Source organism: Schistocerca gregaria, chromosome 1, assembly GCF_023897955.1.
Source record: "Schistocerca gregaria isolate iqSchGreg1 chromosome 1, iqSchGreg1.2, whole genome shotgun sequence".
Taxonomy (NCBI): Eukaryota; Metazoa; Arthropoda; class Insecta; order Orthoptera; family Acrididae; genus Schistocerca; species Schistocerca gregaria.
The window spans coordinates 141,050,470-141,074,471 of record NC_064920.1 but is presented as its reverse complement, the minus strand read 5'-3'; the positions used below and the strand labels follow the sequence as shown (position 1 = coordinate 141,074,471).

Here is a 24,002-nt window from a genome sequence, read left to right as displayed (position 1 = left end):
AATTATGGCAATCATACATCTGTGTTTAAGCTAGCAGTAGTTAAATCTACAAACGGAAAAAATTGGTGTTTTAACTCTTGTGCACATATTGTGCATAATACAAAGACACATGATAATGACTGTCTAGATGTTGATGTGGAATGTCTGAGTATGAATGTGGATTATCATTTCTCGGCATTTGCTAAGAGAAGAGAAGAGTTACAAAGGTATTTCGAATTTATGAATGTTAAATTGAGGGAGATTCTAATCTGTGTATAAACAAGCTACCTTTCTTTAGATGCTGCAGTTGATAGACTACCTACCTCATAACTGGCATGTTATTTAAAGTTATTTGTACTCAGTAAGGGAGGATTACCCCAAAACGTTGTAGAAATATTTTGATCTTGAAGATGATACAAAGAATGCTGTTGTTCTTCAGCAAAAATTATTGTAAAATGTGTCAAGAATTTGGAAAAAGATATTACATTTATTGCTAAAGTCTTTATGTGCATTTCAGCATTAAGTGTAAATTTAGAACAGAGCAGAGAAGACAATTTTTTTTAATTTTCAGTTAGAAATAATTGGAAACATCTCCTAAGGTTTGAGAGAAATAAAAGAGAAAAGTTTCTTGCATTCAGTATCTCCCAAATACTTATGAAAATAACGTTGCCAAAATCCTACAAATTTTTATGGAAATAATGTTGCCAAAACTCTACAAATACAGTTTTGTGAGTTGTAACAAGTAGCAGAGAAGCTTCATCTGACAAATGACATCAATATGGAAGAATTAAATGAAGACATTTGAACCTGTAAAGCTGATTTACATGGAATTTGTGGATGTCAACAAAGTTTGGTAGAAAAATCGACTGTTAATGTAAAACAACATGGTGCAGCTAACACAAAACAGTTCAAAAAGGTAGTGCCCTTTATTTTGACTTTTCCAGGTTCCAATGTTTGAATGTTTATTATATCTCTTGGTGAATAAGTAGACAAATAGAAGAAACAGATGTTCAGCTTCTCTGATTAAGAGTGAGGTTCTGATTGGTGTTAATAATAATATTTCTTCTAATGGATTCTATAATGTAGTTACAATGACATTACTTTCTTGAAAGCAGCTAAATCTGACGTGAAATACTCTTGGAGGAATTTGTAAAGTGATGGCTGCCAACTTGAGGAAAATAACAGACACTTTAAAGTTACTTTCAATAAGTATTATTTACTTACATTATTCTAATTAATGATGTGAAAGCATTAAGTCAGTTGTTGAATATCTAACCGTTTTAAATTTCTGACACATTGTTGACAACTGTTTAACATATCCAAGAACCTTATTTATATGTTTTTGTCCCTTATTTCATTGTTACAATTGTGGCGATCCTACAAACGTGCCTTCTTCTTGTGACCACTGCAATTTATTGCGTAGCAAACGCTCCATTTCGTAAAAACCATTACGCCTTATCACAAAAGACAATGTAAGCGATATTAGTCACATAAATCATTGTATTTAGCTGCGTAGTTTACTGGCTACATGGCGGACTGCAGTTACAGTGTGATTTAGAGGTTGTTTGGCACATCACTGTTACTGACTAGCTTACTGGTCACTTGACATACTGATGTCACACCGTAGCTTACTGGCTACTTGGCACACTATTGTCAGGGTGTAGCTTACTGTCTGCTTGGTGACCGGCTGTCACAGTGTAGCCCAGTGGCTACTTGGCACACTGCTGTTACACTTTAACTTAGTGGATAGTTGATGCACAATGTAGCATACGTCTGGTTCGTGCACTGATTTCATGGCATAGCCGGCCGCAGCGGACGAGCGGTTCTAGGCGCTTCAGTTCGGAACCGCGCGACTGCTACAGTCGCATGTTCGAATCCTGCTTCGGGAATGGAGGTGTCTTATGTTAGTTAGATTTAAATAGTTCTAAGTTCTAGGGGACTGATGACCTCAGATGTTAAGCCCCATAGTGCTCAGAGCCGTTTGAACCATGTTTGAACCATTTCATGGCCTAGCTTAGTAGCTGCTACACAGATTGCACAGATTGCTATCACAGTGTAGCTTCCTTGCTACCTGGCAGTCTAGTGGTGCAGAATTGTTCACTATCAGCCTGGTGCACAGTTATCAATGCAAAGCCGACTGGTTGCTTGGTGCACAGATGTCACAGTATAGTATACTGGCTACTTAATGCACTACTGTCACAGGGTAGTTTACTGGTTACTTGGCACATTCCCAGAGAAGCTTACTGGCAGCTTGGAACACTGCTGTAATACTGTAGTTTATTGCTGATTGGTGGACATCAGTCACAGAGAAGTTTACTATCTGGTTCATGCACCTCTATCATAGCATAACTTAAAGGATGCATAGTGCATTGTTGTCATAGTGTAGTCTGCTGGATACCTTGGTGCACCACTGTCGCGGTATAGCTGACTGTCTGCTAAGTGCCCCACTGTCACAGTGTGGCTTGCAACCTACTTGGCTCACTGTTATCATAGTATAACTTGTTGGATGCTTGGAGGACCACTGTCACACAGTTTACCGAATGCTTCACACTCTGTTGCAGTCACGGTGTAGACTACTGGGCACTTGGAGTACTACTGTCACAGTACAGCTTACTGTCTGCTTAGTGACCATTGTGACAGTCGCTTACTGGCTTCTTGGCTCACTGCTGTGACAGTGTAGCTTACTGACTACTTGGTGCACTGCTGTTACAATGTAGCTTGCTGTATACTTGATGCACTGCAGTCACAGTGTGATTTAATAGTTACTTGGAGCACTGTTGTTGCAGTGTAGCATACTGGCTACTTGGTATACAGCTGTCACTGCAGTTACAGTGTGATTTAGAGGTTGTTTGGCACATCACTGTTACTGACTAGCTTACTGGTCACTTGACATACTGATGTCACACCGTAGCTTACTGGCTACTTGCAGTACTGGCTGCTTGGAAGCTCACTGTCACAATGTGGTTTACTGGCTACTTGATGTACCACTGTCATAGCATAGTTTACTGAATGCTTGGCATACCACTGTCAAAGTGAAGCTTGCTGTTTGCTTGGTGCACGACTGTTACAGTGTAGCTTACTGCCTGTTGGTGCACTGCTGCAAGAGTGATTACTTTGCACAGGACTGTCAGAGGCTAGCTTACTGGCTGCCTGGCTCACTGCTGTCAGTGTAGCTTACTGTGTACTTGGCCCACCACTGTCACAATATAGCTTTCTGCCTGCTTAGTACATTGCTGTCACAGTGTAGCTTATTCTTTGTTGGCAAGCTGCTATTGCAGTGTAAATTAGTGGCTAACTGGCGTATTGCTGTCACGGAGTAGCTTACTGGCCTCCTGGCCCATCACTGTCACAGTGCAGCTTACTTTCAGCCTGCAATACTGATATGTCATAATTTAGCTTACTGGGCTCTTAGTGCACTGCTCTCACAGTGTAGCTCACTGCCTATTTGTTGAACTGTTTCCACAGTACAGCTTATTGGCTGGTTGGTGAATGCTGGTCTCCAGATCGTCAAATATGGGAAGACACTTCCTCAATTACACTGCTCTGCTACTGATGACGGAAGCTTGAATATTTCAGCGCGAAACCAATCTCCAACCCAGCTATATATCACCACATACCGTATCGATGTAGTAAACACACAATTCGTATCCTGCACCATACAAAATCATCACCTCTGCATCCTGCATACAGCTAGCAACCGCCAGACACTCGTACATATACCGCGAAGGCAGATAGGATAAGCACATGGATCGTATATATTCCTTGCAGCACTAGATACACTATGTGATCAAAAGTATCTGGACGCCTCCAAAAACATATTTTTTCATATTAGGTGCATTGTGATGCCACCTACTGCCAGGTACTCCATATCAGCGACCACAGTAGTCGTTAGATACCGTGAGAGAGCAGAACTGGACACTCAACGGAACTCAAGGACTTCGGACTTGATCAGGTGAATGGTTGGCACTTGTGTCATACGTCTGTACGCGAAATTTCCACACTCCTAAACATGCCTAGGTCCACTGTTTCCGATGTGATAGTGAAGTGGAAACGTGAAGGGACATGTACAGCACAAAAGTGTATAGGCCGACCTCAACTGTTGACTGACAGAGACTGCCAATAGTTGAAGAGGTTCGTAATGTGCAATAGGCAGATATCTATCCAGACCATCACACAAGAATTCCAAACTGCATCAGGATCTACTGCAAGTACTATGACAGTTAGGTGAGAGGTGAGAAAACTTGGATATCATGGTCAAGTTGCTGCTCATAAGCTACACATCACACCGCGAAACGACGCCTCGTAGGCGTAAGGGGCGTAAACATTGGACGTTTGAACATTGGAAAAACGTTGTATCGAGTGAAGAATCACGGTACACAAGGTGGAAATCCGATTTCAGGGTGTGGGTACGGCGAATGCCTAGTGAACGTCATCTGCCAATGTGTGTAGTGCAAAAGTAAAATTCGGAGGTGGTGGTGTTATGGTGTGGTCGTGTTTTTCATGGAGGGGGCTTGCACCCCTAGTTGTTTTGCATGGCACTATCACAGCACAGACGTACATTGAAGTTTTAAGCACCTTCTTGCTTCCCGCTGTTGAAGATCAATTCGAGGATGGAGATTGCATCTTTCAACATGATAGAGCACTTGTCCATAAAGTACGGCCTGTGGCAGAGTGGTTACATGCCAATAACATCTCTGTAATGGACTGGCCTGTACAGAGTCCTGACCTGAATCCTCTGGGATGCTTTGGAACGCCGAGTTGATGCCAGGCCTCCTTGCCCGACATGGATATTTCTCCTCAGTGCAGCACTTCGTGAAGAATGGGCAGCAATTCCCCAAGAAACATTTCAGCACCTGACTCGACGTATGTCTGTGAGGGTGGAAGTTGTCATCAAGGCTAATGGTGGGCCAACACCATATTGAAGTCCAGCATTACTGATTGAAAGCGCCACGAACTTGTAAGTCATTTTCAGCCAGGCGTCCGGATACTTCTGAACATATAGTGTATTTCCCACAAGGGCGGTAGGTCATCCACCGCAGCCAACAGTCACAAATCTCTGCCCCTGCACACACACTGGCCTGTCACGTGAGCAGAGCATCTTCAACAGACTGAGGTAACTCTCCACACTGTTGTACAAAGGCTGTGTCTGTTCCCCTCAGCACAAAGGCGTTACTATTTCTGGTCCCAAACTGCTTGCGTGCTTGCTTTCTACACCCAACTCCAGACTCTGGTATTACAAGAACATCTGTATTTTCTCATGGTTTGCCAAAATATATTACAATTTACGCGGTACTTCTTGATATCAGGTAAATAGCAGTATGCTACCTATTGCTTGCACAGATCTCCGAAGATATAAACTGGAAATTATTTCTCTAAAAACCTGAAACTTTAGCGAGGTGCAGCGTGCTCTAAACCACCGAGTAACTAGGAACGTATCCTGTCTGCGAAGATCTTAGAGGAAACTAATATTTTCACTCACAAATACCGATGTCAATGATATAACAGATTTCAAATCACTCCTATAATTTACAAAGTCACACTGACAAGCTTTTTAGCCGCAATTACCATGAAATCAATACCCCCAGCTGCGTACAGGAGTTGATATAAGTCAAGGAGGACAGCTGAATATGTGTACCCTGATCGGGACTCGATACGGGATCTCCTGCTTACATGGCAGACGCTCTATCCATCTGAATCAACGAGGGCACAGAGGATAGTGCGACTGCAGGGACTTACCTGTGGCACATCTATTGTGAGATTCACATTCCCAGCTTATTGTCCCACACTATATTCATAGTGCCCATGTCCACCGACTTGTTACATGTCCGAAAGCTACGGCCAAACTTTCAGGAAACATTCCTCACACACAAATAAATAAAAGATGTTATGTGGATAAGTGTCCGGAAACGCTACAAAAAGCTACGGCCAAACTTTCAGGAAACATTCCTCACACACAAATAAATAAAAGATGTTATGTGGATAAGTGTCCGGAAACGCTTAATTTCCATGTTAGAGCTCATTTTAGTTTCGTCAGTATGTACTGTACTTCCTTGATTCACCGCCAGTTGGCCCGATTGAAGGAAGGTAATGTTGACTTCGGTGCTTTTGTTGACATGTGACTCATTGCTCTATAGTACTAGCATCAAGCACATCAGTACGTAGCATCAACAGGTTAGTGTTCATCACGAACGTGGTTTTGCAGTCAGTGCAATGTTTATAAATGCGGAGTTGACAGATGCCCATTTGATGTTCGGATTAGCACGGGGCAGTAGCCGTGGCGCGGCACATTTGTATCGAGATAGATTTCCAGAACGAAGGTGTCTCGACAGGAAGACGTTCGAAGCAATTGCTCGGCGTTTTAAGGAGCACGGAACATTCCAGCGTATGACTCGCGACTGGGGAAGACCTAGAACGATGAGGACACCTGCAATGGACGAGGCAATTCTTCGTGCAGTTGACGATAACCCTAATGTCAGCGTCAGAGAAGTTGCTGCTGTACAAGGTAACGTTGGCCACGTCACTGTATGGAGAGTGCTACGGGAGAACCAGTTATTTCCGTACCATGTACAGCGTGTGCAGGCACTATCAGCAGCTGCTTAGCCTCCACGGGTACACTTCTGCGAATGGTTCATCCAACAATGTGTCAATCCTCATTTCAGTGCAAATGTTCTCTTTACGGATGAGGCTTCATTCCAACGTGATCAAATTGTAAATTTTCAAAATCAACACGTGTGGGCTGACGAGAATCCGCACGCAATTATGCAATCTCGTCATCAACACATTTTCTGTGAACGTTTGGGCACGCATTGTTAGTGATGTCTTGATTGGGCCCCATGTTCTTCCACCTACACTCAATGGAGCACGTTATCATGATTTCATACGGGATACTCTACCTGTACTGCTAGAACATTTGCCTTTACAAGTACGACACAACATGTGGTTCATGCACGATGGAGCTCCTGCACATTTCAGTCGAAGTGTTCGTACGCTTTCCAACAACAGATTCGGTGACCGATGGATTGGTAGAGGCGGACCAATTCCATGGCCTCCACGCTCTCCTGACTTCAACCCTCTTGACTTTCATTTATGGGGGCATTTGAAAGCTCTTGTCTATGAAACCCCGGTACCAAATGTAGAGATTCTTCGTGCTTGTATTGTGGACGGCTGTGATACAATACGCCATTCTCCAGGGCTGCATCAGCGCATCAAGGATTCCATGCGACGGAGGGTGGATGCATGTATCCTCGCTAACGGAGGACATTTTGAACATTTCCTGTAACAAAGTGTTTGAAGTCACGCTGGTACGTTCTGTTGCTATGTGTTTCCATTCCATGATTAATGTGATTTGAAGAGAAGTAATAAAATGAGCTCTAACATGGAAAGTAAGCGTTTCCGGACACATGTCCACATAACATATTTGCTTTCTTTGTGTGTGAGGAATGTTTCCTGAAAGTTTGGCAGTACCTTTTTGTAACACCCTGTATATATACGTAGGGTGGTCCATTCACGAAATAAGCGTCAAACGAAAAAACTACAAAGAACGAAACTTGTCTAGCTTGAAGGGAAAAACCAGATGGCGCTATGGTTGGCCTGCTAGATTGCGAGATGGCGCTGCCGTAGGTCAAACGGATATCAACTGCGTTTTTTTTAAATAGGAACCCCCATTTTTATTACACATTGGTGTAGTACGTAAAGAAATATGAATGTTTTAGTTGGACCACTTTTTTCGGTTTGTTATAGATGACTCTGTAATAGTCACAAACATATTGCTCACAATTTCAGACGATCCGTTGGTAACAATAAGGTTTTTTTTTATAAAAAAATGCAGAACGTAGGTACGTTTTAACATTTTATTTCGGTTGTTCCAATATAATACATGTACCTTTGTGAACTTATCATTTCTGAGAATGCATGCTGTGACAGCGTGATTACCAGTAAATACGACATCAATGCAATAAATGCTGAAAATGATGTTTGTCAACCTCAATGCATTCCGTAGTGATCGCACATGCATCGACAATGCGCTGACGCATGTTGTCAGGCGTTGTCCGTGGATCACGATAGCAAATATCCTTCAACTTTCCCCACTGAAAGAAATCCGGGGACGTCAGATCCGGTGAACGTGCGGGCTATGGTATGGTGCTTCAACGACCAATTCCCCTGTCATGAAATATGCTATTCAATACCGCTTCAACCGCACGCGAGCTATGTGCCGGACATCCATCGTGTTGGAAGTACATCGCTATTCTGTCATGCAGTGAAACATCTTGTAGTAACATCGGCAGGAAATCAGCATACATTGGATCATTTAGATTGCCATCGATAAAATGGGGGCAAATTATCCTTCCTCCTATAATTCCGCACCATACATTAACCCGCCAAGGTCGCTGATGTTCCACTTGTCACAGACATCGTGGATTTTCCGTTGCCCAATAGTGCATATTATGCCGGTATACATTACCGCTGTTGGTGAATGACGCTTCGTCGGTAATAGAACCCACGCAGAAACTTTGTCATCGTCCCGTAATTTCTCATGTGCCCAGTGGCAGAACTGTACACGACGTTCAAAGTCGCCACCATACTATTCTTGGTGCATAGAAATATGGTACGGGTGCAATCGATGTTGATGTATTCTCAACACCGACGTTTTTGAGATTCCCAAATCTCGCGCAATATGTCTGCTATTGATGTGCAGATTAGCCGTGACAGCAGCTAAAACACCTACTTGGGCATCATCATTTGTTGCAGGTCGTGGTTCACGTTTCACATGTGGCTGAACACTTCCTGTTTCTTTAAATAACGTAACCATCCGGCGAACGGTCCGGACATGTGGATGACGTACAGGATAGCGAGCAGCATACATAGCACACGCCCTTTGGGCATTTTGATCACAATAGCCATACATCAACACGATATCGATCTTTTCCGCACTTGGTAAACGGTCCATTTTAACATGGATAATGTATCACGAAGCAAATACCGTCCGCACTGGCGGAAAGTTACATGATACCACGTACTTATACAATTGTGACTCTTACAGCGCCATCTATCACAAAGCGAAAGAAGTGGTCCAGCTAAAACATTCATATTTCTGTACGTACTACACGAATATGTAATAAAAATGGGGGTTCCTATTTTTTTAAAAAAACGCAATTGATATCCGTTTGACATATGGCAGCGCCACCTAGTGGGCCAACCATAGCGCCACCTGGTTCCCCCCTTCAAGATAAACGAGTTTAGTTCTTTGTAGTTATTTCGTTTGATACTTATTGGCCCAGTCACAATCAAGAGACCACCCTGTATTTATGTAAGCCTCACCGGCCATTTGACAATCTTCTTGTGTGCGGATGCACAAACAGTGCACGAACTCTTACAGGAATCGGCAAAAAGCCGCGAGTAATGAGGATAATGGGCAGGGGCACTACGAATATAGTGCGGGACAATAAGTTGGGAATGTGGGTGTAACGGGATGTGTGCCAGAGATAAGTCCCTGCAGTCGCACTATCCTCTGTGTCCTCGGAGGCTAGCCGGCACGGTAGCTCAGCGTGATCGGTCAGAGGATTAGCTACCCTCTGTAATAAAAAATAATAATAATAAAAAATATAAAAAATGGATGTCTCACGATATCCACTCCAAGCAGATGCAATGAACGAAAGGGAACAATATGAGATTTAAAAAAAAGGCTCAGATGAATAGAGCATCTGCCATGTAAGCAGGAAATTCCGGGTTCGAGTCCTGATCGGTGCACACATTTTCAACTGTCCCCGTTGACTTATATCAACGCCTGTATGCATTTAGGGGTATTCATTTCATTGTAATTTCATTCTAACGAGCTGCATGGTCACCGACGGTATCTGATCTTTCGGACATGTCCAAAACAACAGATACCATCTTCATATATACGTTTTAGCTGCGCCTGCATGGGTGAGTCGCTAGGGAAACATCTCGCTCTGCAACTAGGCCAGCACTGGACTCGCAGGTAAGCACGGTGGCTAGGGAAACACATGCAAGGCCAGAGGTGTCGCACATTTTGGATGGGCTGTGCTGTTAGGATCACTAGTAAGAATACATCCTGTATTATTTTGGGAAGCATTGTAAAGGATTTCTATGGCGCATTCAGAGGGGGACTTGGCTGTTATTTACATAGACATGAGACATCAGCATAACACTGACAACCTTTTAGTAGCATCTGCGAAAGTGAGCCGCTATGGAAGCATCTCGCTGGACTACAGGTACACAGGCTATGCATCAGCCATGGTGACTAGGTAAACACTTGGTTTGATGGGAATTTCTCAGGTGTCAAGTATGAAAGCAGCGCCACTGCTTCAAGCTTCCAGGACACGAATGGAAAGCTGCGAATGGCTTGGCAGCTGATGGCCATGTCATGGCTTTGTGGAGCCCAGCGATGCACCCCGTCTCCTGGCAGCTTGTGTGGTGGTGTTCTGTGCAGTCCCGTGGACAGCAGGCAACGCACGCTTCACGATGGAAATATTTTTAGCTGTGTAATTGCGCATGATATGTGTTTCATGATGGTATTCCTTGTGAAGTCATAATAAAAAGAAAGCCAACTGATTTAATTACATCTTACAAGACCTGCATCTTCCCAAAAAGCAGAGAATGATAGGCAATAGAAATCCAACCCCCATAAACAGAACTGTTTATAAATACACAATATATTCTGGAATTTCCTGTCATGAGATCCTTCCTCTCCACCACAGAGTCGCCAATTTCCTTGTAGAGGAGGGGAGGTGAGAGAGGAAGGGGCGGGTGAGGGCTGATACCAGAGGGAAGGAGTCAATTAATTGACCAATATAATGAAGTAGTCAATCAAATTGATAAAAGAGTGAGAGGATGCTATTCAAAGAACTCAGAACTGAAATTGTACTTGTATCAGCGAAGGGGAGGGCATGGTTGGAGGTTTCCTCAGGGGTAGAGGTGTGGGATGTGGCAGGGGAACAATAGGTTAAAGGACCTGTCAATCAAAAGGAAGGATCCTTTTAGAAGAACAATAGGTTGATGACCTGTCAGTCAAAGGAGAACAATAGGCTTGCCCCTGAGCGCATTCCTGCCCCTTATATAGGCAACTCGCACTAACCAGCACACCTTTGCCTTTCTGCTCAGGGGTTAGCACACTAGAATTGTATGCAGGAGGACAATGGTTGAAATTTATGTCCAGCCATCCTGTTATAGGTTTCCTGTGATTTCCCTAAATCGCTGTAGGCAAATGCTGGGATGGTTTCTTTGAAAGGGCACATCTGACTTCCTTCCCCATCCTTAGCTAATCCGACTGGATCGACGGTCCCCCCTCCCCCCAACCAAACAACAAGATGGTCTGTGTTTTTTTTTCTTTTTCTGTAGATTCAAGGCCTATTCGTAGTAAGTGGATACTGACAATTGTTTTTTGTCGATGAGTAATTATGAACTGCCAATTAATTACACTCATATTGTTAACTGATAAATGTACTTAATACATGACAGCATCAGTAACTAAAGTAAGTGGGTGACGTAAATCTCCACACTATTGTAGAGACAAAATTCAGCTGGACTTCCTTGTGAATGTGGGGAATGATGTGTTCGAAACTGTGTAACTGAGTCTGTTGCCTTTGTGAACCATATTCTAAAGATGACCTATGAACACTTCATACAAAGTCAGTTTATTTAGGTACAAGATGAAGCCAGAGCACCTGCAAGCGTTATTCCTTATGTAACGCAAGCAGTGCACTTATTCCGATTCTGGTACACTTTGCACTTAAATGTGGCATTAAACCCTGCAGTAGCACTGAAGTCAAGTACAAGCATTAAAGTGGATTGTCTACATGCAGGTGCAAAGACAGCACATTGCAAGATGCCGATAAGTCACGCCCCTTCAATCTACCACGTGACATGCCGTGCTCTGTTATCAACACCGGGCGAGGTGGCGCAGTGGTTAGACACTGGACTCGTATTCGGGAGGACGACTGTTCAATCCCGCGTCCGGCCATCCTGATTTAGGTTTTCCGTGATTTCCCTAAATCACTCCAGGCAAATGCCGGGATGGTTCCCCTGAAAGGGCACGGCCGACTTCCTTCCCCATCCTTCCCTAATCCGATGAGACCGATGACCTCGCTATCTGGTCTCCTTCCCCAAAACCAACAAGAACTCTGTTATCAACAACATCATGTTGCGCTCTCCTTTCCCTCTTCAGTCCTCTCGAGCTTCACACCATAGTATTTTGGTCGGTATTAAGTAAGACAGCCACTAAAAATACATTTGTCAAATTCCATAACACTCTCTTGATTTGTGTAAAAATGGCACCAGTTGCGAGAAGAATTCACGCACTGATGGCTCCATACAAGCGTAATTAGGTATATATACAGTTCATCCATTCCAGGGATAGAGAATGTCCACCATTTTTGCCAGTTATTGACATTGATACTGGTAAGATATCGGCCCCAGGGGTTCCAAAACTTTCTAGAATGTATAATTTCAACTGTGAAGTCAGATAACGCATGGCAAGAGAATTTTTTTTTCATGTAATATAACTACAAATTAACATTCTTCTGCACCTTTTCCTTTATTTATACAGCTTCGAGACCAACATGAAGTGCCCTATAGGTTGCGATGAGAGAGTTTTCGAATATCAAAATATATGACATAAATGGCGGTATATTTTGACTGCACTGACTTAGAAGCTAACGTTTATTATACCGCCAAGGAACTATAGATTTTGGTACGTGACATAAATTTCAGCTTGATACGTCTAACCATTCCAAAAAAGAGGGTCTTAAGAGATGGGTGGACACACAAATAGCCTGGTAAGAAATGACAAATTTTTTTCGTGTGATGGAATTACAAATGAACAATTCTTTTAAAGCGAATATGAAATGCAGGTTTGTGTGTGTGTGTGTGTGTGTGTGTGTGTGTGTGTGTGTGTGTATGTGCTGAATGACGCCAACTGTCCATTCAGAGACAAATATCTTTGTATATCATGCCAATTCAAGTGAGATTTTTAAAGTGTGAAAATACTGTAATATTGACAGATACGTCTTACATAGTTTAAGTGAAGGTTACGTGCTTCTTCGATATGGAAATACTGTCTGTCTTTGAACGTGGCGCCAATTTTACGCAAGGTTATATAATGTGACAGCTTAGTTATGATTGGCTGCGTTAGTTTAAGACCCACAATACTAAGCTCTGATTGGCTGAAGAGGAAAGGGGAGGGGGAAGTGCAAGGGAGAGGAAGGGAGATGGAGGAAGAGGGAACGAGGTGTGAGAGTTGAGTGTCCTTGATAGGGGAGGTGTGGTGTGGCATGTGATAGATAAAGAGTGATATGGCTTACAGCCACCTTGAATTGTAACGTCTTGTATCTGCATGTAGGCCAGCCACAGAAGCACTTGCATGTGATATCAGTGGTATCGCAAGGTTCAGTACCAAATTTAAATGAAAATGCACCAGAATTTGCATAGAGATTGGATCAGATCCAATGGTTACATTCGTTTGCTATCAAAGTCGTTGGTCCACAGTCTGTAGGAGAGGAATCAGTAGGTCTCTTTATGAGCAGTACCACCATCATAAAAGTACATAAAGCTGCTCTCAGACACCCTACATACAAGAGAGCTTAGAGCTGAAAAATATCAGCAGAATAGGCAGTTGGATTATTGTAAATATGATTTAACCTGTTGTAAGCAGTTTGTGTATTTCTTCATTAATAAATTGCTTCATAAGTTATTTGTGCGATACTGATCTCATTTGCAAGGATTATTTTGTGAAACAGTTCAAGTACCTTTTACCCCACAGTCACTGGAACACATGTTTGTATGTTGACATGGAGACACTCACGTGACCATCTACTGTAATATTTGCTGCTCTTCCTGAACGATCACGTTTATGACAGTAGCTGTAACCATTATTGTGAGCTGCGATCTGTTAATAACCACTAGGTAAGAGCCGTAGACCAGTGCTAACGAAGGCAGTTTTTTTGTGTACTTGGGGCACAATAAAATCCTAACGGAACTTGTAATGGTACTAGGAGAAACCCAGATTTTTATTACGCATTTATGGGCCTCTTCAAAGGTGTCACTGACAGAAATTGCTAGGCTGTTTCTCACAGAGCTTTCAGAGTACTGGCCTGCAGAACAGACTGAGTGTGGTGAACGTGTACACCGAAGGCAGAGGTCTGTTGCGCCTACCTGCAAGAAGGTCTCCCTGGAGAGAGTGTACATCTTGCCGACCCTTATCTCCAGCAGGCGAGCTGACCTCACCATGAACACGGACAGCGACAGCTTGAAGCGGGCATCGGCGTCCGGCCAGGCGCAGCTGAACGCCGAATTCACCAGCCGTTCACTCTGCAACATGGGGTGCATTTCGAGAAGCAGTATGTTACCAAGGTTCTTTTTTCCTGGAAATTTCATTAATGGTTTGAGTCGTCACTGAATTTACAACAAACTCTAACAGAAAATGACCAGCAAACGACAGATAAACCTGTGTGTTGTTCATAACCAAAGGAGGCTGAATCTGCCATCGACTGATTACTTATTAAGTCGTACGAGACATTTCCTTCGTTTGTGGCCTTGTGCGGCCATTACATGGTGCTCTTGGGAAGGTTTGTTGTGTTATACTCTGTACCACTTATCCAGTAGGGTTACCATATGACCCGCTTTTACCAGGGGCCACCAGTTTTTGAAACCCTTCCCCGAGCCCACTCCACACCATTCAGTTTCGGAATCTTTCACAAAACCAGCTGCCTTTAGTATAAAATAAAAATATTTTTTCAAATTTATCACTTCAATATATTTTGAAACCTGGCTCGTGCAACACATCCAGGAAATTTATTTCACTTTTAGCACCTGTTTTGTAAATGTACACTCCTGGAAATGGAAAAAAGAACACATTGACACCGGTGTGTCAGACCCACCATACTTGCTCCGGACACTGTGAGAGGGCTGTACAAGCAATGATCACACGCACGGCACAGCGGACACACCAGGAACCGCGGTGTTGGCCGTCGAATGGCGCTAGCTGCGCAGCATTTGTGCACCGCCGCCGTCAGTGTCAGCCAGTTTGCCGTAGCATACGGAGCTCCATCGCAGTCTTTAACACTGGTAGCATTCCGCGACAGCGTGGACGTGAACCATGTGTGCAGTTGACGGACTTTGAGCGAGGGCGTATAGTGGGCATGCGGGAGGCCGGGTGGACGTACCGCCGAATTGCTCAACACGTGGGGCGTGAGGTCTCCACAGTACATCGATGTTGTCGCCAGTGGTCGGCGGAAGGTGCACGTGCCCGTCGACCTGGGACCGAACCGCAGCGACGCACGGATGCACGCCAAGACCGTAGGATCCTACGCAGTGCCGTAGGGGACCGCACCGCCACTTCCCAGCAAATTAGGGACACTGTTGCTCCTGGGGTATCGGCGAGGACCATTCGCAACCGTCTGCATGAAGCTGGGCTACGGTTCCGCACACCGTTAGGCCGTCTTCCGCTCACGCCCCAACATCGTGCAGCCCGCCTCCAGTGGTGTCGCGACAGGCATGAATGGAGGGACGAATGGAGACGTGTCGTCTTCAGCGATGAGAGTCACTTCTGCCTTGGCGCCAATGATGGTCGTATGCGTGTTTGGCGCCGTGCAGGTGAGTGCCACAATCAGGACTGCATACGACCGAGGCACACAGGGCCAACACCCAGCATCATGGTGTGGGGAGCGATCTTCTACACTGGCCGTACACCTCTGGTGATCGTCGAGGGGACACTGAATAGTGCACGGTACATCCAAACCGTCATCGAACCCATCGTTCTACCATTCCTAGACCGGCAAGGGAACTTGCTGTTCCAACAGGACAATGCACGTCCGCATGTATCCCGTGCCACCCAACGTGCTCTAGAAGGTGTAAGTCAACTACCCTGGCCAGCAAGATCTCCGGATCTGTCCCCCATTGAGCATGTTTGGGACTGGATGAAGCGTCGTCTCACGCGGTCTGCACGTCCAGCACGAACGCTGGTCCAACTGAGGCGCCAGGTGGAAATGGCATGGCAAGCCGTTCCACAGGACTACATCCAGCATCTCTACGATCGTCTCCATGGGAGAATAGCAGCCTGCATTACTGCGAAAGGTGGATATACACTGTACTAGTGCCGACATTGTGCATGCTCTGTTGCCTGTGTCTATGTGCCTGTGGTTCTGTCAGTGTGATCATGTGATGTATCTGACCCCAGGAATGTGTCAATAAAGTTTCCCCTTCCTGGGACAATGAATTCACGGTGTTCTTATTTCAATTTCCAGGAGTGTATATTGTTATGATTTGTTTGATCTCTAGCGGGTCTTTGTTTAACTCAGCTTAAAGTTGACAACACCTCTTCTCTTTACTCTTTGTTTTCTCTTTACTTTCATAAAGATGCGATAAACAAGAGAAGCTTCACAGTAATATTTTCAGTGGACCAACATTTTCTGGAGTCTGGGCGAGTAGTGTGTTATAATATACACAATATATCGTTATAGGGATCATGATGCCAAAAGATAACTATAAGTAGAAGCTAAAGTTTGTTACAAAACTGAATTTCCTTTTGGTGTGCCAGGGTACAACAAAATGGTTCAAATGGCTCTGAGCACTATGGGACTTAACATCTGTCGTTATCAGTTCCGTAGAACTTTGAACTACTTAAACCTAACCAACCTAAGGATATCACACACATCCATGCCTGAGGCAGGATTCGAACCTGCGACCTAAGCAGTCACGCGGCTCCGGAATGAGTGCCTAGAACCGCTCGGCCACAACAACCTGCAGGGTACAACAGACATAGAAATAGAACACACGTTAGGGAAACGAACGCCGCTTACGCGGTTTCGCCACGCGGATGCAGTGATCTTTTAGTGAGCCCTCAGCGAGTACGTTGTGAACAAATAGTACACTTGTTATGATCTGAGGCTTTCCTGGCATGTATACTGCTTCTAGTGCTCTCAGGTGTAATGTCGATCCAGTCGGTGAAGGTCCACGGTATTTCGTGGAATAACCGTTACGCCTTGATCAGGTGGTGCTAATGGGATGATTATCTGCCGACTGCTAGCGGTATTTATGCTTGCCGGTGCAAAGTTCGGTCCTCGCTAACATCGCGCCATAATTGGTGCCATTTTTAAGGACAGCTGATTACATTATTGCACTCTATACTGCCATTGCAACCGCTTTAACAGATTATCAGCTCTTACACTACACCTGTCGATTGTTTATGACTTGTGCTGTTATCTGTTAGTCGTTTACTAAACTAACCTCTATCTTGATCTTTTCGACGACTTTTGGAAAAGACGGACCAAGAAGCATCTCATGAAGCTCAGGAGTTCAACATAGCTAGAGGCACATCAAGATGTATTGACTTCCGACCCGGTGATCTGGCTTTGATTCAAGGGAATGGACGATCAAGACATATGAGGGAGAAAGGGAAAATAGAAAGATGTACACAGGGGAGAGAAAATAAAATATTGACGGTAATGCTGCACACAACAGGACAGCAGGTAGCATGTTCGGTTCACATGGTCATCCCCGTGGAGGTTGACCAGGGTGGGGAGGATGTTGGGAACTGAAGTCGTCGGGACATTTATATCTCTGATTAGTGATACTCTTTGTAAGACATAACATATTGTGAACGCTTTTGATATATGTACTTTCGATGACTGTTAAATGAAATGTTGTGTTAGACTGCAAATCGCTACTTACTGTTGTGATTTAAGACATAAGAATTGCTGTCGAAACCCGGGAGATTTCCACGACTGCTGCTGCGCTAACACGATTTTTAACGTACTTCACGCGGCAATAACACCAGAGGCTCGCGCCAGGCAACAACGACTTCCGACGGACAACAGCCAGTGCACATAGTTGAGTTAAACTACATTATCACGCTACACTTTTTGCAGTGCAGTTTTTAAGGGCAGTTGTTTACATTAATCTGTTCTGTAACTGCTATTGCAGCTTCTCAGTTCTAGCTTTAACGGTTTGTCAACGCTTACACTACACCTACCGATTGTTTATGATTGGTGCTGCCATCTTTTGGATGTTTACCAAACTAGCTACTATCCTATCCCCTTAGACAACTGCAATCGCTTCACAAAGTCTGACACGGAAAACGCTGATAGCAACCATCTGTTACAACGCTTGAAAAGAGCACATGTGAGAGCAAGAGCTAATATTACACGTATTTTGAAAGAAGTGCACAACTTTGATGACACAACTAGCATTGAAGATTATGGACATTTCTAAAAATGGTTCAAATGGACCTGAGCACTATGGGACTTAACATCTGAGGCCATCAGTCCCCTAGAACTTAGAACTACTTAAACCTAACTAAGCTAGGGACATCACACACATCCATGCTCGAGGCAGGATTCGAACCTGCGACCGTAGCGGTCGCGCGGTTCCGGACTGAAGCGCCTAGAACCGCTCGGCCACACCAGCCGGCGGATATTTCTAGTATCGATTGATAGGGGAATACATCGGCGCCTCGTAAAACGCCCGTAGAGGACTAAGCGGAAGGAGGGGCGAGGAAGAATTTCATTCACCATTTAATGCAAGTTTTCTTCATGTAAACAATTAATTCAGACAAGAATTATAATGAAAAATTTTGCCAAATGAGTGGCTACCATATATCTAAATAGGCACAAGTTTGTCTTTGAGACAATAATTCTGATACAGATACAATCAGTAAAAGCAACAAAATAGGTTAAAATAACAATTCCCTGAATAGTTTGTCGTTATAGTGAGTATTAGTTATACATCAGAAGGCAGTAGCCGATCTACGCTACGGTAATGCAACTTTCATTGCTATGATTAACAGTAGAATGATAATGTATCAAACGGAATAAGCCAGTTTACGTTAATGGAAATTTTATGGGATTATAGTAATGCGATCACAATGAAATGCTTTCGATGTTAAGCATCTCGAGGACTAGACAAACTGAACAGGGACAAAAAAGACTAACAGATAATAAAGAATACATAGAATAAGCAGTTTTAAATATGCAAGTCTTTCATCTGAAACACAACTTAGATAAAACCTGAAGAGGCCAGGCAGTAATTACATATGCAGAAATTACCTTTAAGATTGTGAACCTCGGACAGTAGACGACACGTATGAACACACACATCAAAAAAGGTTTTGCATCACCTCGGTTCCGAGAGTTCCGGAACCTGTACAAAAAATTGGAATAGAGATCAACATAAACATCATTCCCGCCCTTTTTATTGCTCATGAAAACCACACATTACATGTTGTGCCACCATACAGTGAGATCTTCAAAGGTGGTGGTCCAGATTGCTGTACACAACGGTACCTCTAATACCCAGTAGCACGTCCTCTTGCATTGGTGTATTTGTAATGGCGTACTATCCACAAGTTCATCAAGGCACTGTTGGTCCAGATTGTCATACTTCTCAACGGCGATTCGGCGTAGATCCCTTAGAGTGGTTGGTGGGTCACATCGTCCACAAACAGCCCTTTTAGATCGATCCCAGGTATATCCGATAGGGTTCATGTCTGGAGGAGATGCTGGCCACTCTAGTCGAGCGATGTCGTTACGCTGAAGTAAGTCATTCACAAGACGTGCACGATGAGGTCACGAATTGTCGTCCACTTAGACGAGTGCCTCACCAATATGTTGCCGATATGGTTGCACTATCGGTCGGGAAATGGCATTCACGTGTCGTACAGCCGTTATGGCGCCTTCCATGACCACCAGCGGTGTACGTCGGCCCACATAATGCCACCCAAAAACATCAGGGAACCTTCACCTTGCTGCACTCGCTGGACAGTGTGCCTAAGGCGTTCAGCCTGACCGGGTTGCCTCCAATCACGTCTCCGACGATTGTCTGGTTGAAGGCATATCCGACACTCATCGGTGAAGAGAACGTGGTGCCAATCCTGAGCGGTCCAATCGGCATGTTGTTGGGCCCGTCTGTACCGCCCTGCATGGTGTCACCATGGATGTCGGGACTGAAGTTGCGCATCATGCAGCCTATTGCGCACAGTCTGAGTCGTAACACGACGTCCTGTGGCTGCACGAAAAGCATTATTCAACGTGTTGACGTTGCTGTCAGGGTTCCTCCGAGCCATAATCCGTAGGTAGCGGTCATCCAGTACAGTAGTAGCCCTTGGGCGGGCTGAGCGAGGCATGTCACCGACAGTTCATGTCTCTCTGTATCTCCTCCATGTCCGAACAACATCGCTTTGGTTCACTCCGAGACGCCTGACACTTCCCTTGTTGAGAGCCCTTCCTGGCACAAAGTAACAATGCTGACGCGATCGAACCGCGGTATTGACCGTCTAGGCATGGTTGAACTACGGACAACACGAGCCGTGTACCTCCTTCCTGGTGGAATGACTGGAACTGATCGGCTGTTGGACCCCCTCAGTCTCACAGGTGCTGTTCATGCAGGGTTGTTTACATCTTTGGGCGGTGAAGGGGACTGTGTCTGCGATATAATATCCACAGTCAACGTCTATCTTCAGGAGTTCTGGGAACCAGGATGATGCAAAACTTTTTTTGATGTGTGTATATCTGAGCTCCAGGCGCCACCCAGGTTCGGATACGAATGTCGTATACAACAGGCAGCATGGACAACAGCTGTTGTCCCGCTTGACCACCAGTTGTCGGCCCGACCAGTAGTGCGAGGTATACAAGTCTCAGACCGACTTAGTCTCACCTATACTCCCTCAAAAAGTATTAACTTCAAAACAGGCAACCGTTACTGGGTGTACCTGGAGTATAAACCGAACGTTAAAGTCTACTAAACATGAGACACAACAACGGCCCGAAGGCGCAGGTCAACCCACAACCAAGCCTCAGAATACAACAAATCGTAAGAAATTACGATCCAATAGCTCGCGCGTCCCAATACGATAACGAACACGCTACAACTTAAACACCTTAAATAAATAATCTTATCTTAATAAACCCAAGACAGAGCACTTAGAACAATATTAGATAAAACATCAAATTAGTACCAAGAACAAATTGTCACTTAGAAGTAGCAGTAACCAAATCACACTAAAATAGCAGGTATTTTAAACAAGGAATTCAAATCACACTAACATAATAATACCTCAAGAAAGGTATAAAATGATAAATTGGCCTCACAGTAATTACACGTCTTTGATGGGCCCAAATATTTAAGACTCAGCAAAAGATATGGCGAAATGATCATACATTGGTGCATCGGTCTGTTCAGTGACACACAACGTTTTCTGGAACAGACTTAACACTAAGATTAAAGAGGCCCCAAGGTTTAAATGGTAAAACACAATATCGACGCTCTCATACGCCAACACGAATTACTACAGTCAGAATGGCACAACTAGATAAACTGCGCTCAGAATTTCGTGATTGAGAATCAACAGGTAATCTGTCTCCGCTTCATCACACTTGCTGAACGGAGAGCGGAAAATGTGTCTCCAACGTATGACGTAAATGCGATGCTATCACATTATTATGTCAGTTGAAGTCCGTATTCAACAGCATCGGAAAGGTAGGTCATGAGTCAGGACTCCCAACAACATATAATCGGATAACGACCACCAGCTTCTTCGTTACGCAGTTCATCTCAAAACGCGCTCAATATAGCCGGCGTTGACCCGACCGTATGTTTTAATAGTGACAGTATTCGCCAACAGTGCTGCGTCTCCTGTCCACTAACGACCAACACGCAGTTGCTAACTGCCCCTCACTCCGCAGATTCGCTTAGTCGATCACCTCTCTCGTGTGCGCCTCCACGAACCGCAACACGAGCGCTGAAAAGGTACGATCTCCTGGGGAAAATTGATAGGACGAAAGCTGGCACGGCTGAAATTGAAACCACTATTGTGTACACTAACAGATCGTGATAACAAAATACATGATCTTCTCGAAGATCCCGATTACGCAGCTGAGCTCTTAAAATGTGTCAAATACATAGACGCACCCAAGCTCTCTGTTGTAAGTACATCACGGGGAATAGTTGGGAAACTTAAGAATTCCATGGTTCACACTATCATCAGTGATACTACCGTTTATCTGTTGTTCCACCCCCTAATATCAGTTTGCCCACTATAAAAATTGAGTCTTTTCTGGAAACGTTGGGACCTGGGCCCGTTTTTGGGAACGATTTCAGCAATCGATTGATCAAGATCCCTCGACATCTACCAGTCACAAACACGTATTTCTGCGTGGATACTTAGAAAGGGTACCGAGGTCTTTAGCTGATAGTAATGGAAATTTGTGGTAAGGTCTTATGGGGCCAAACTGCTGAGGTCATCGGTCCCTAAGCTTACGCACTACTTAATCTAAATTAAACTAACTTACGCTAAGGACAACGCACACACCCATGCCCGAGGGAGGACTCGAACCTACGACGGGAAGGGGGGGGGAGAGGAGGGGGGGGGGGGGAACCGCGCTATTGGTATTGCTGTGACCTCTGATACATATTAAGAAACCAAGAGAATCCTCACAGGACGCTATAGCGATAAAAAATAGAACCATTCAAGCTCACCTAGTTCGTTTGGAATCTATTAAACCCGTTCAGTTTTCGAATCCAGAATACCTTAAATCTACACTTATCGAGTTCAACCGCGGCATTCAAGGTTTGCGAGCGCTCGGTGAACACGTAAATGATTGTGGTACTAGCGCCAAAAATTCTCAGAACTTTTCCTGCCGCTTTCCGCGACGCTGGCTCATTCATGTCAAGTAAACCGGTCTTTCAGAAGGGGACGTACTTCAGTTGGTGTATTGTATAGGAACAGAAACAGATGCAGAGCTTGCTTCACAGAAACTCCGCTGTGACAATAAAACCTTGACTTACACTCCCACAGCTGCAGCCCTTCATGTCCGCGCTAATCAGGAATAAACATGATGTAATGGCAACAGAAGCTACGATCCATTTTCCGACTTTAGCGAAGAAAGTGGGCATTGGGTCCAAGAGACTAATAAAGTTATTGACGTCACTGAAAGAAAACAGAAATTGTAAAGTACTAACCGCTATTTTCTATGCCTAAACAGAGGACATAAAACGTCATATTGCATGAAGAAGTGGAGGACATTTTGTGATAACTGTAAAAAACCACGTCACAAGTCGGTATACGCGGAAAGTACGACTTGTAAGAAAGCATCTAAGAGCAACGTCACTTCTGTTAGTAAAACGGACGCAACTACACCCCACCTTTACCTTCTTCCAAATTGCTTAGCTGCGCATCGTAGCACCAATAGGACAATGGAAGTCAAGCATCCTTCACAGCAAAGTCATTAATAGAAGATTTGAAATTGCTTCCTAGACCAACGACAACATAGTGTTTGAACTTTCGAGTCTCATATTAGTTCCTCACGATGCCGTAGTCTTGTCAATTTCGAAATTAGAGGAGTGTGGGCTAATTCTACGACTTACGCCAACGCATAAAGTGACCACTCCTTTACGCCTCCGCCCAGTTTTTCATAAAATATTGAGAATGCAACACATGTGTGCACACTACAGGTAGATGTTCCACAGACAGATTCCCAAGAAGACATGCCCATCGAGCTTTTAATTGGTAGTGATCACTACTGGAAGATTGTGACCGATGGTTTACTGATCCGTATTTCTAAATCCATGTTAGGCTGGATCCTCAGTGGATGCAGATTTACCGTCTCTGAGAATTTAGCTGTTGTTAACTTTGTACTTCAGACTCAAATGCCCACGGATGTTCAATTGAGACGATTCTAGGATCTCCATACTATTAGCATAGCTGCACATCATGATGCGGTAAAGATTCATCAAGATTTTGCCCTCCTACAAGAATTTCAGGCATCTTTTCTTGTTCAGGATCATCGAAGAGTCGTTCTGCCTCCTAAGAGACAAAATATTACTTTATACTAGGTCTACAACTTTGCTTCCGCCGTTTTTTCTCGAAGTTCGGGGCTTTATTGTGAAAATTATGATTCACAGTATTGCCCATCGCCGGCCACTACATTCTCCCATCTTTCGGATAGCATACGAATTCCGTGGCGGAAGAACTGGGCGTCTTTTGTGGAGACCCATGATTCGATTCAATTTTGCAC

At 44.3% G+C, this 24,002-nt stretch overlaps 1 protein-coding gene across 1 annotated transcript in view; it reads right to left on the bottom strand.

Annotated features, from left to right (window-relative positions):
* LOC126334883 (odorant receptor Or2-like) overlaps nucleotides 1–24,002 on the bottom strand; it is a 105,720-nt gene that overhangs the window by 11,177 nt on the left and 70,541 nt on the right. The window contains exon 6 of the mRNA XM_049997585.1: nucleotides 14,149–14,304. Within this exon, the coding sequence (XP_049853542.1) occupies nucleotides 14,149–14,304 (156 nt within the window). The remainder of the gene's footprint in view (nucleotides 1–14,148; nucleotides 14,305–24,002) is intronic.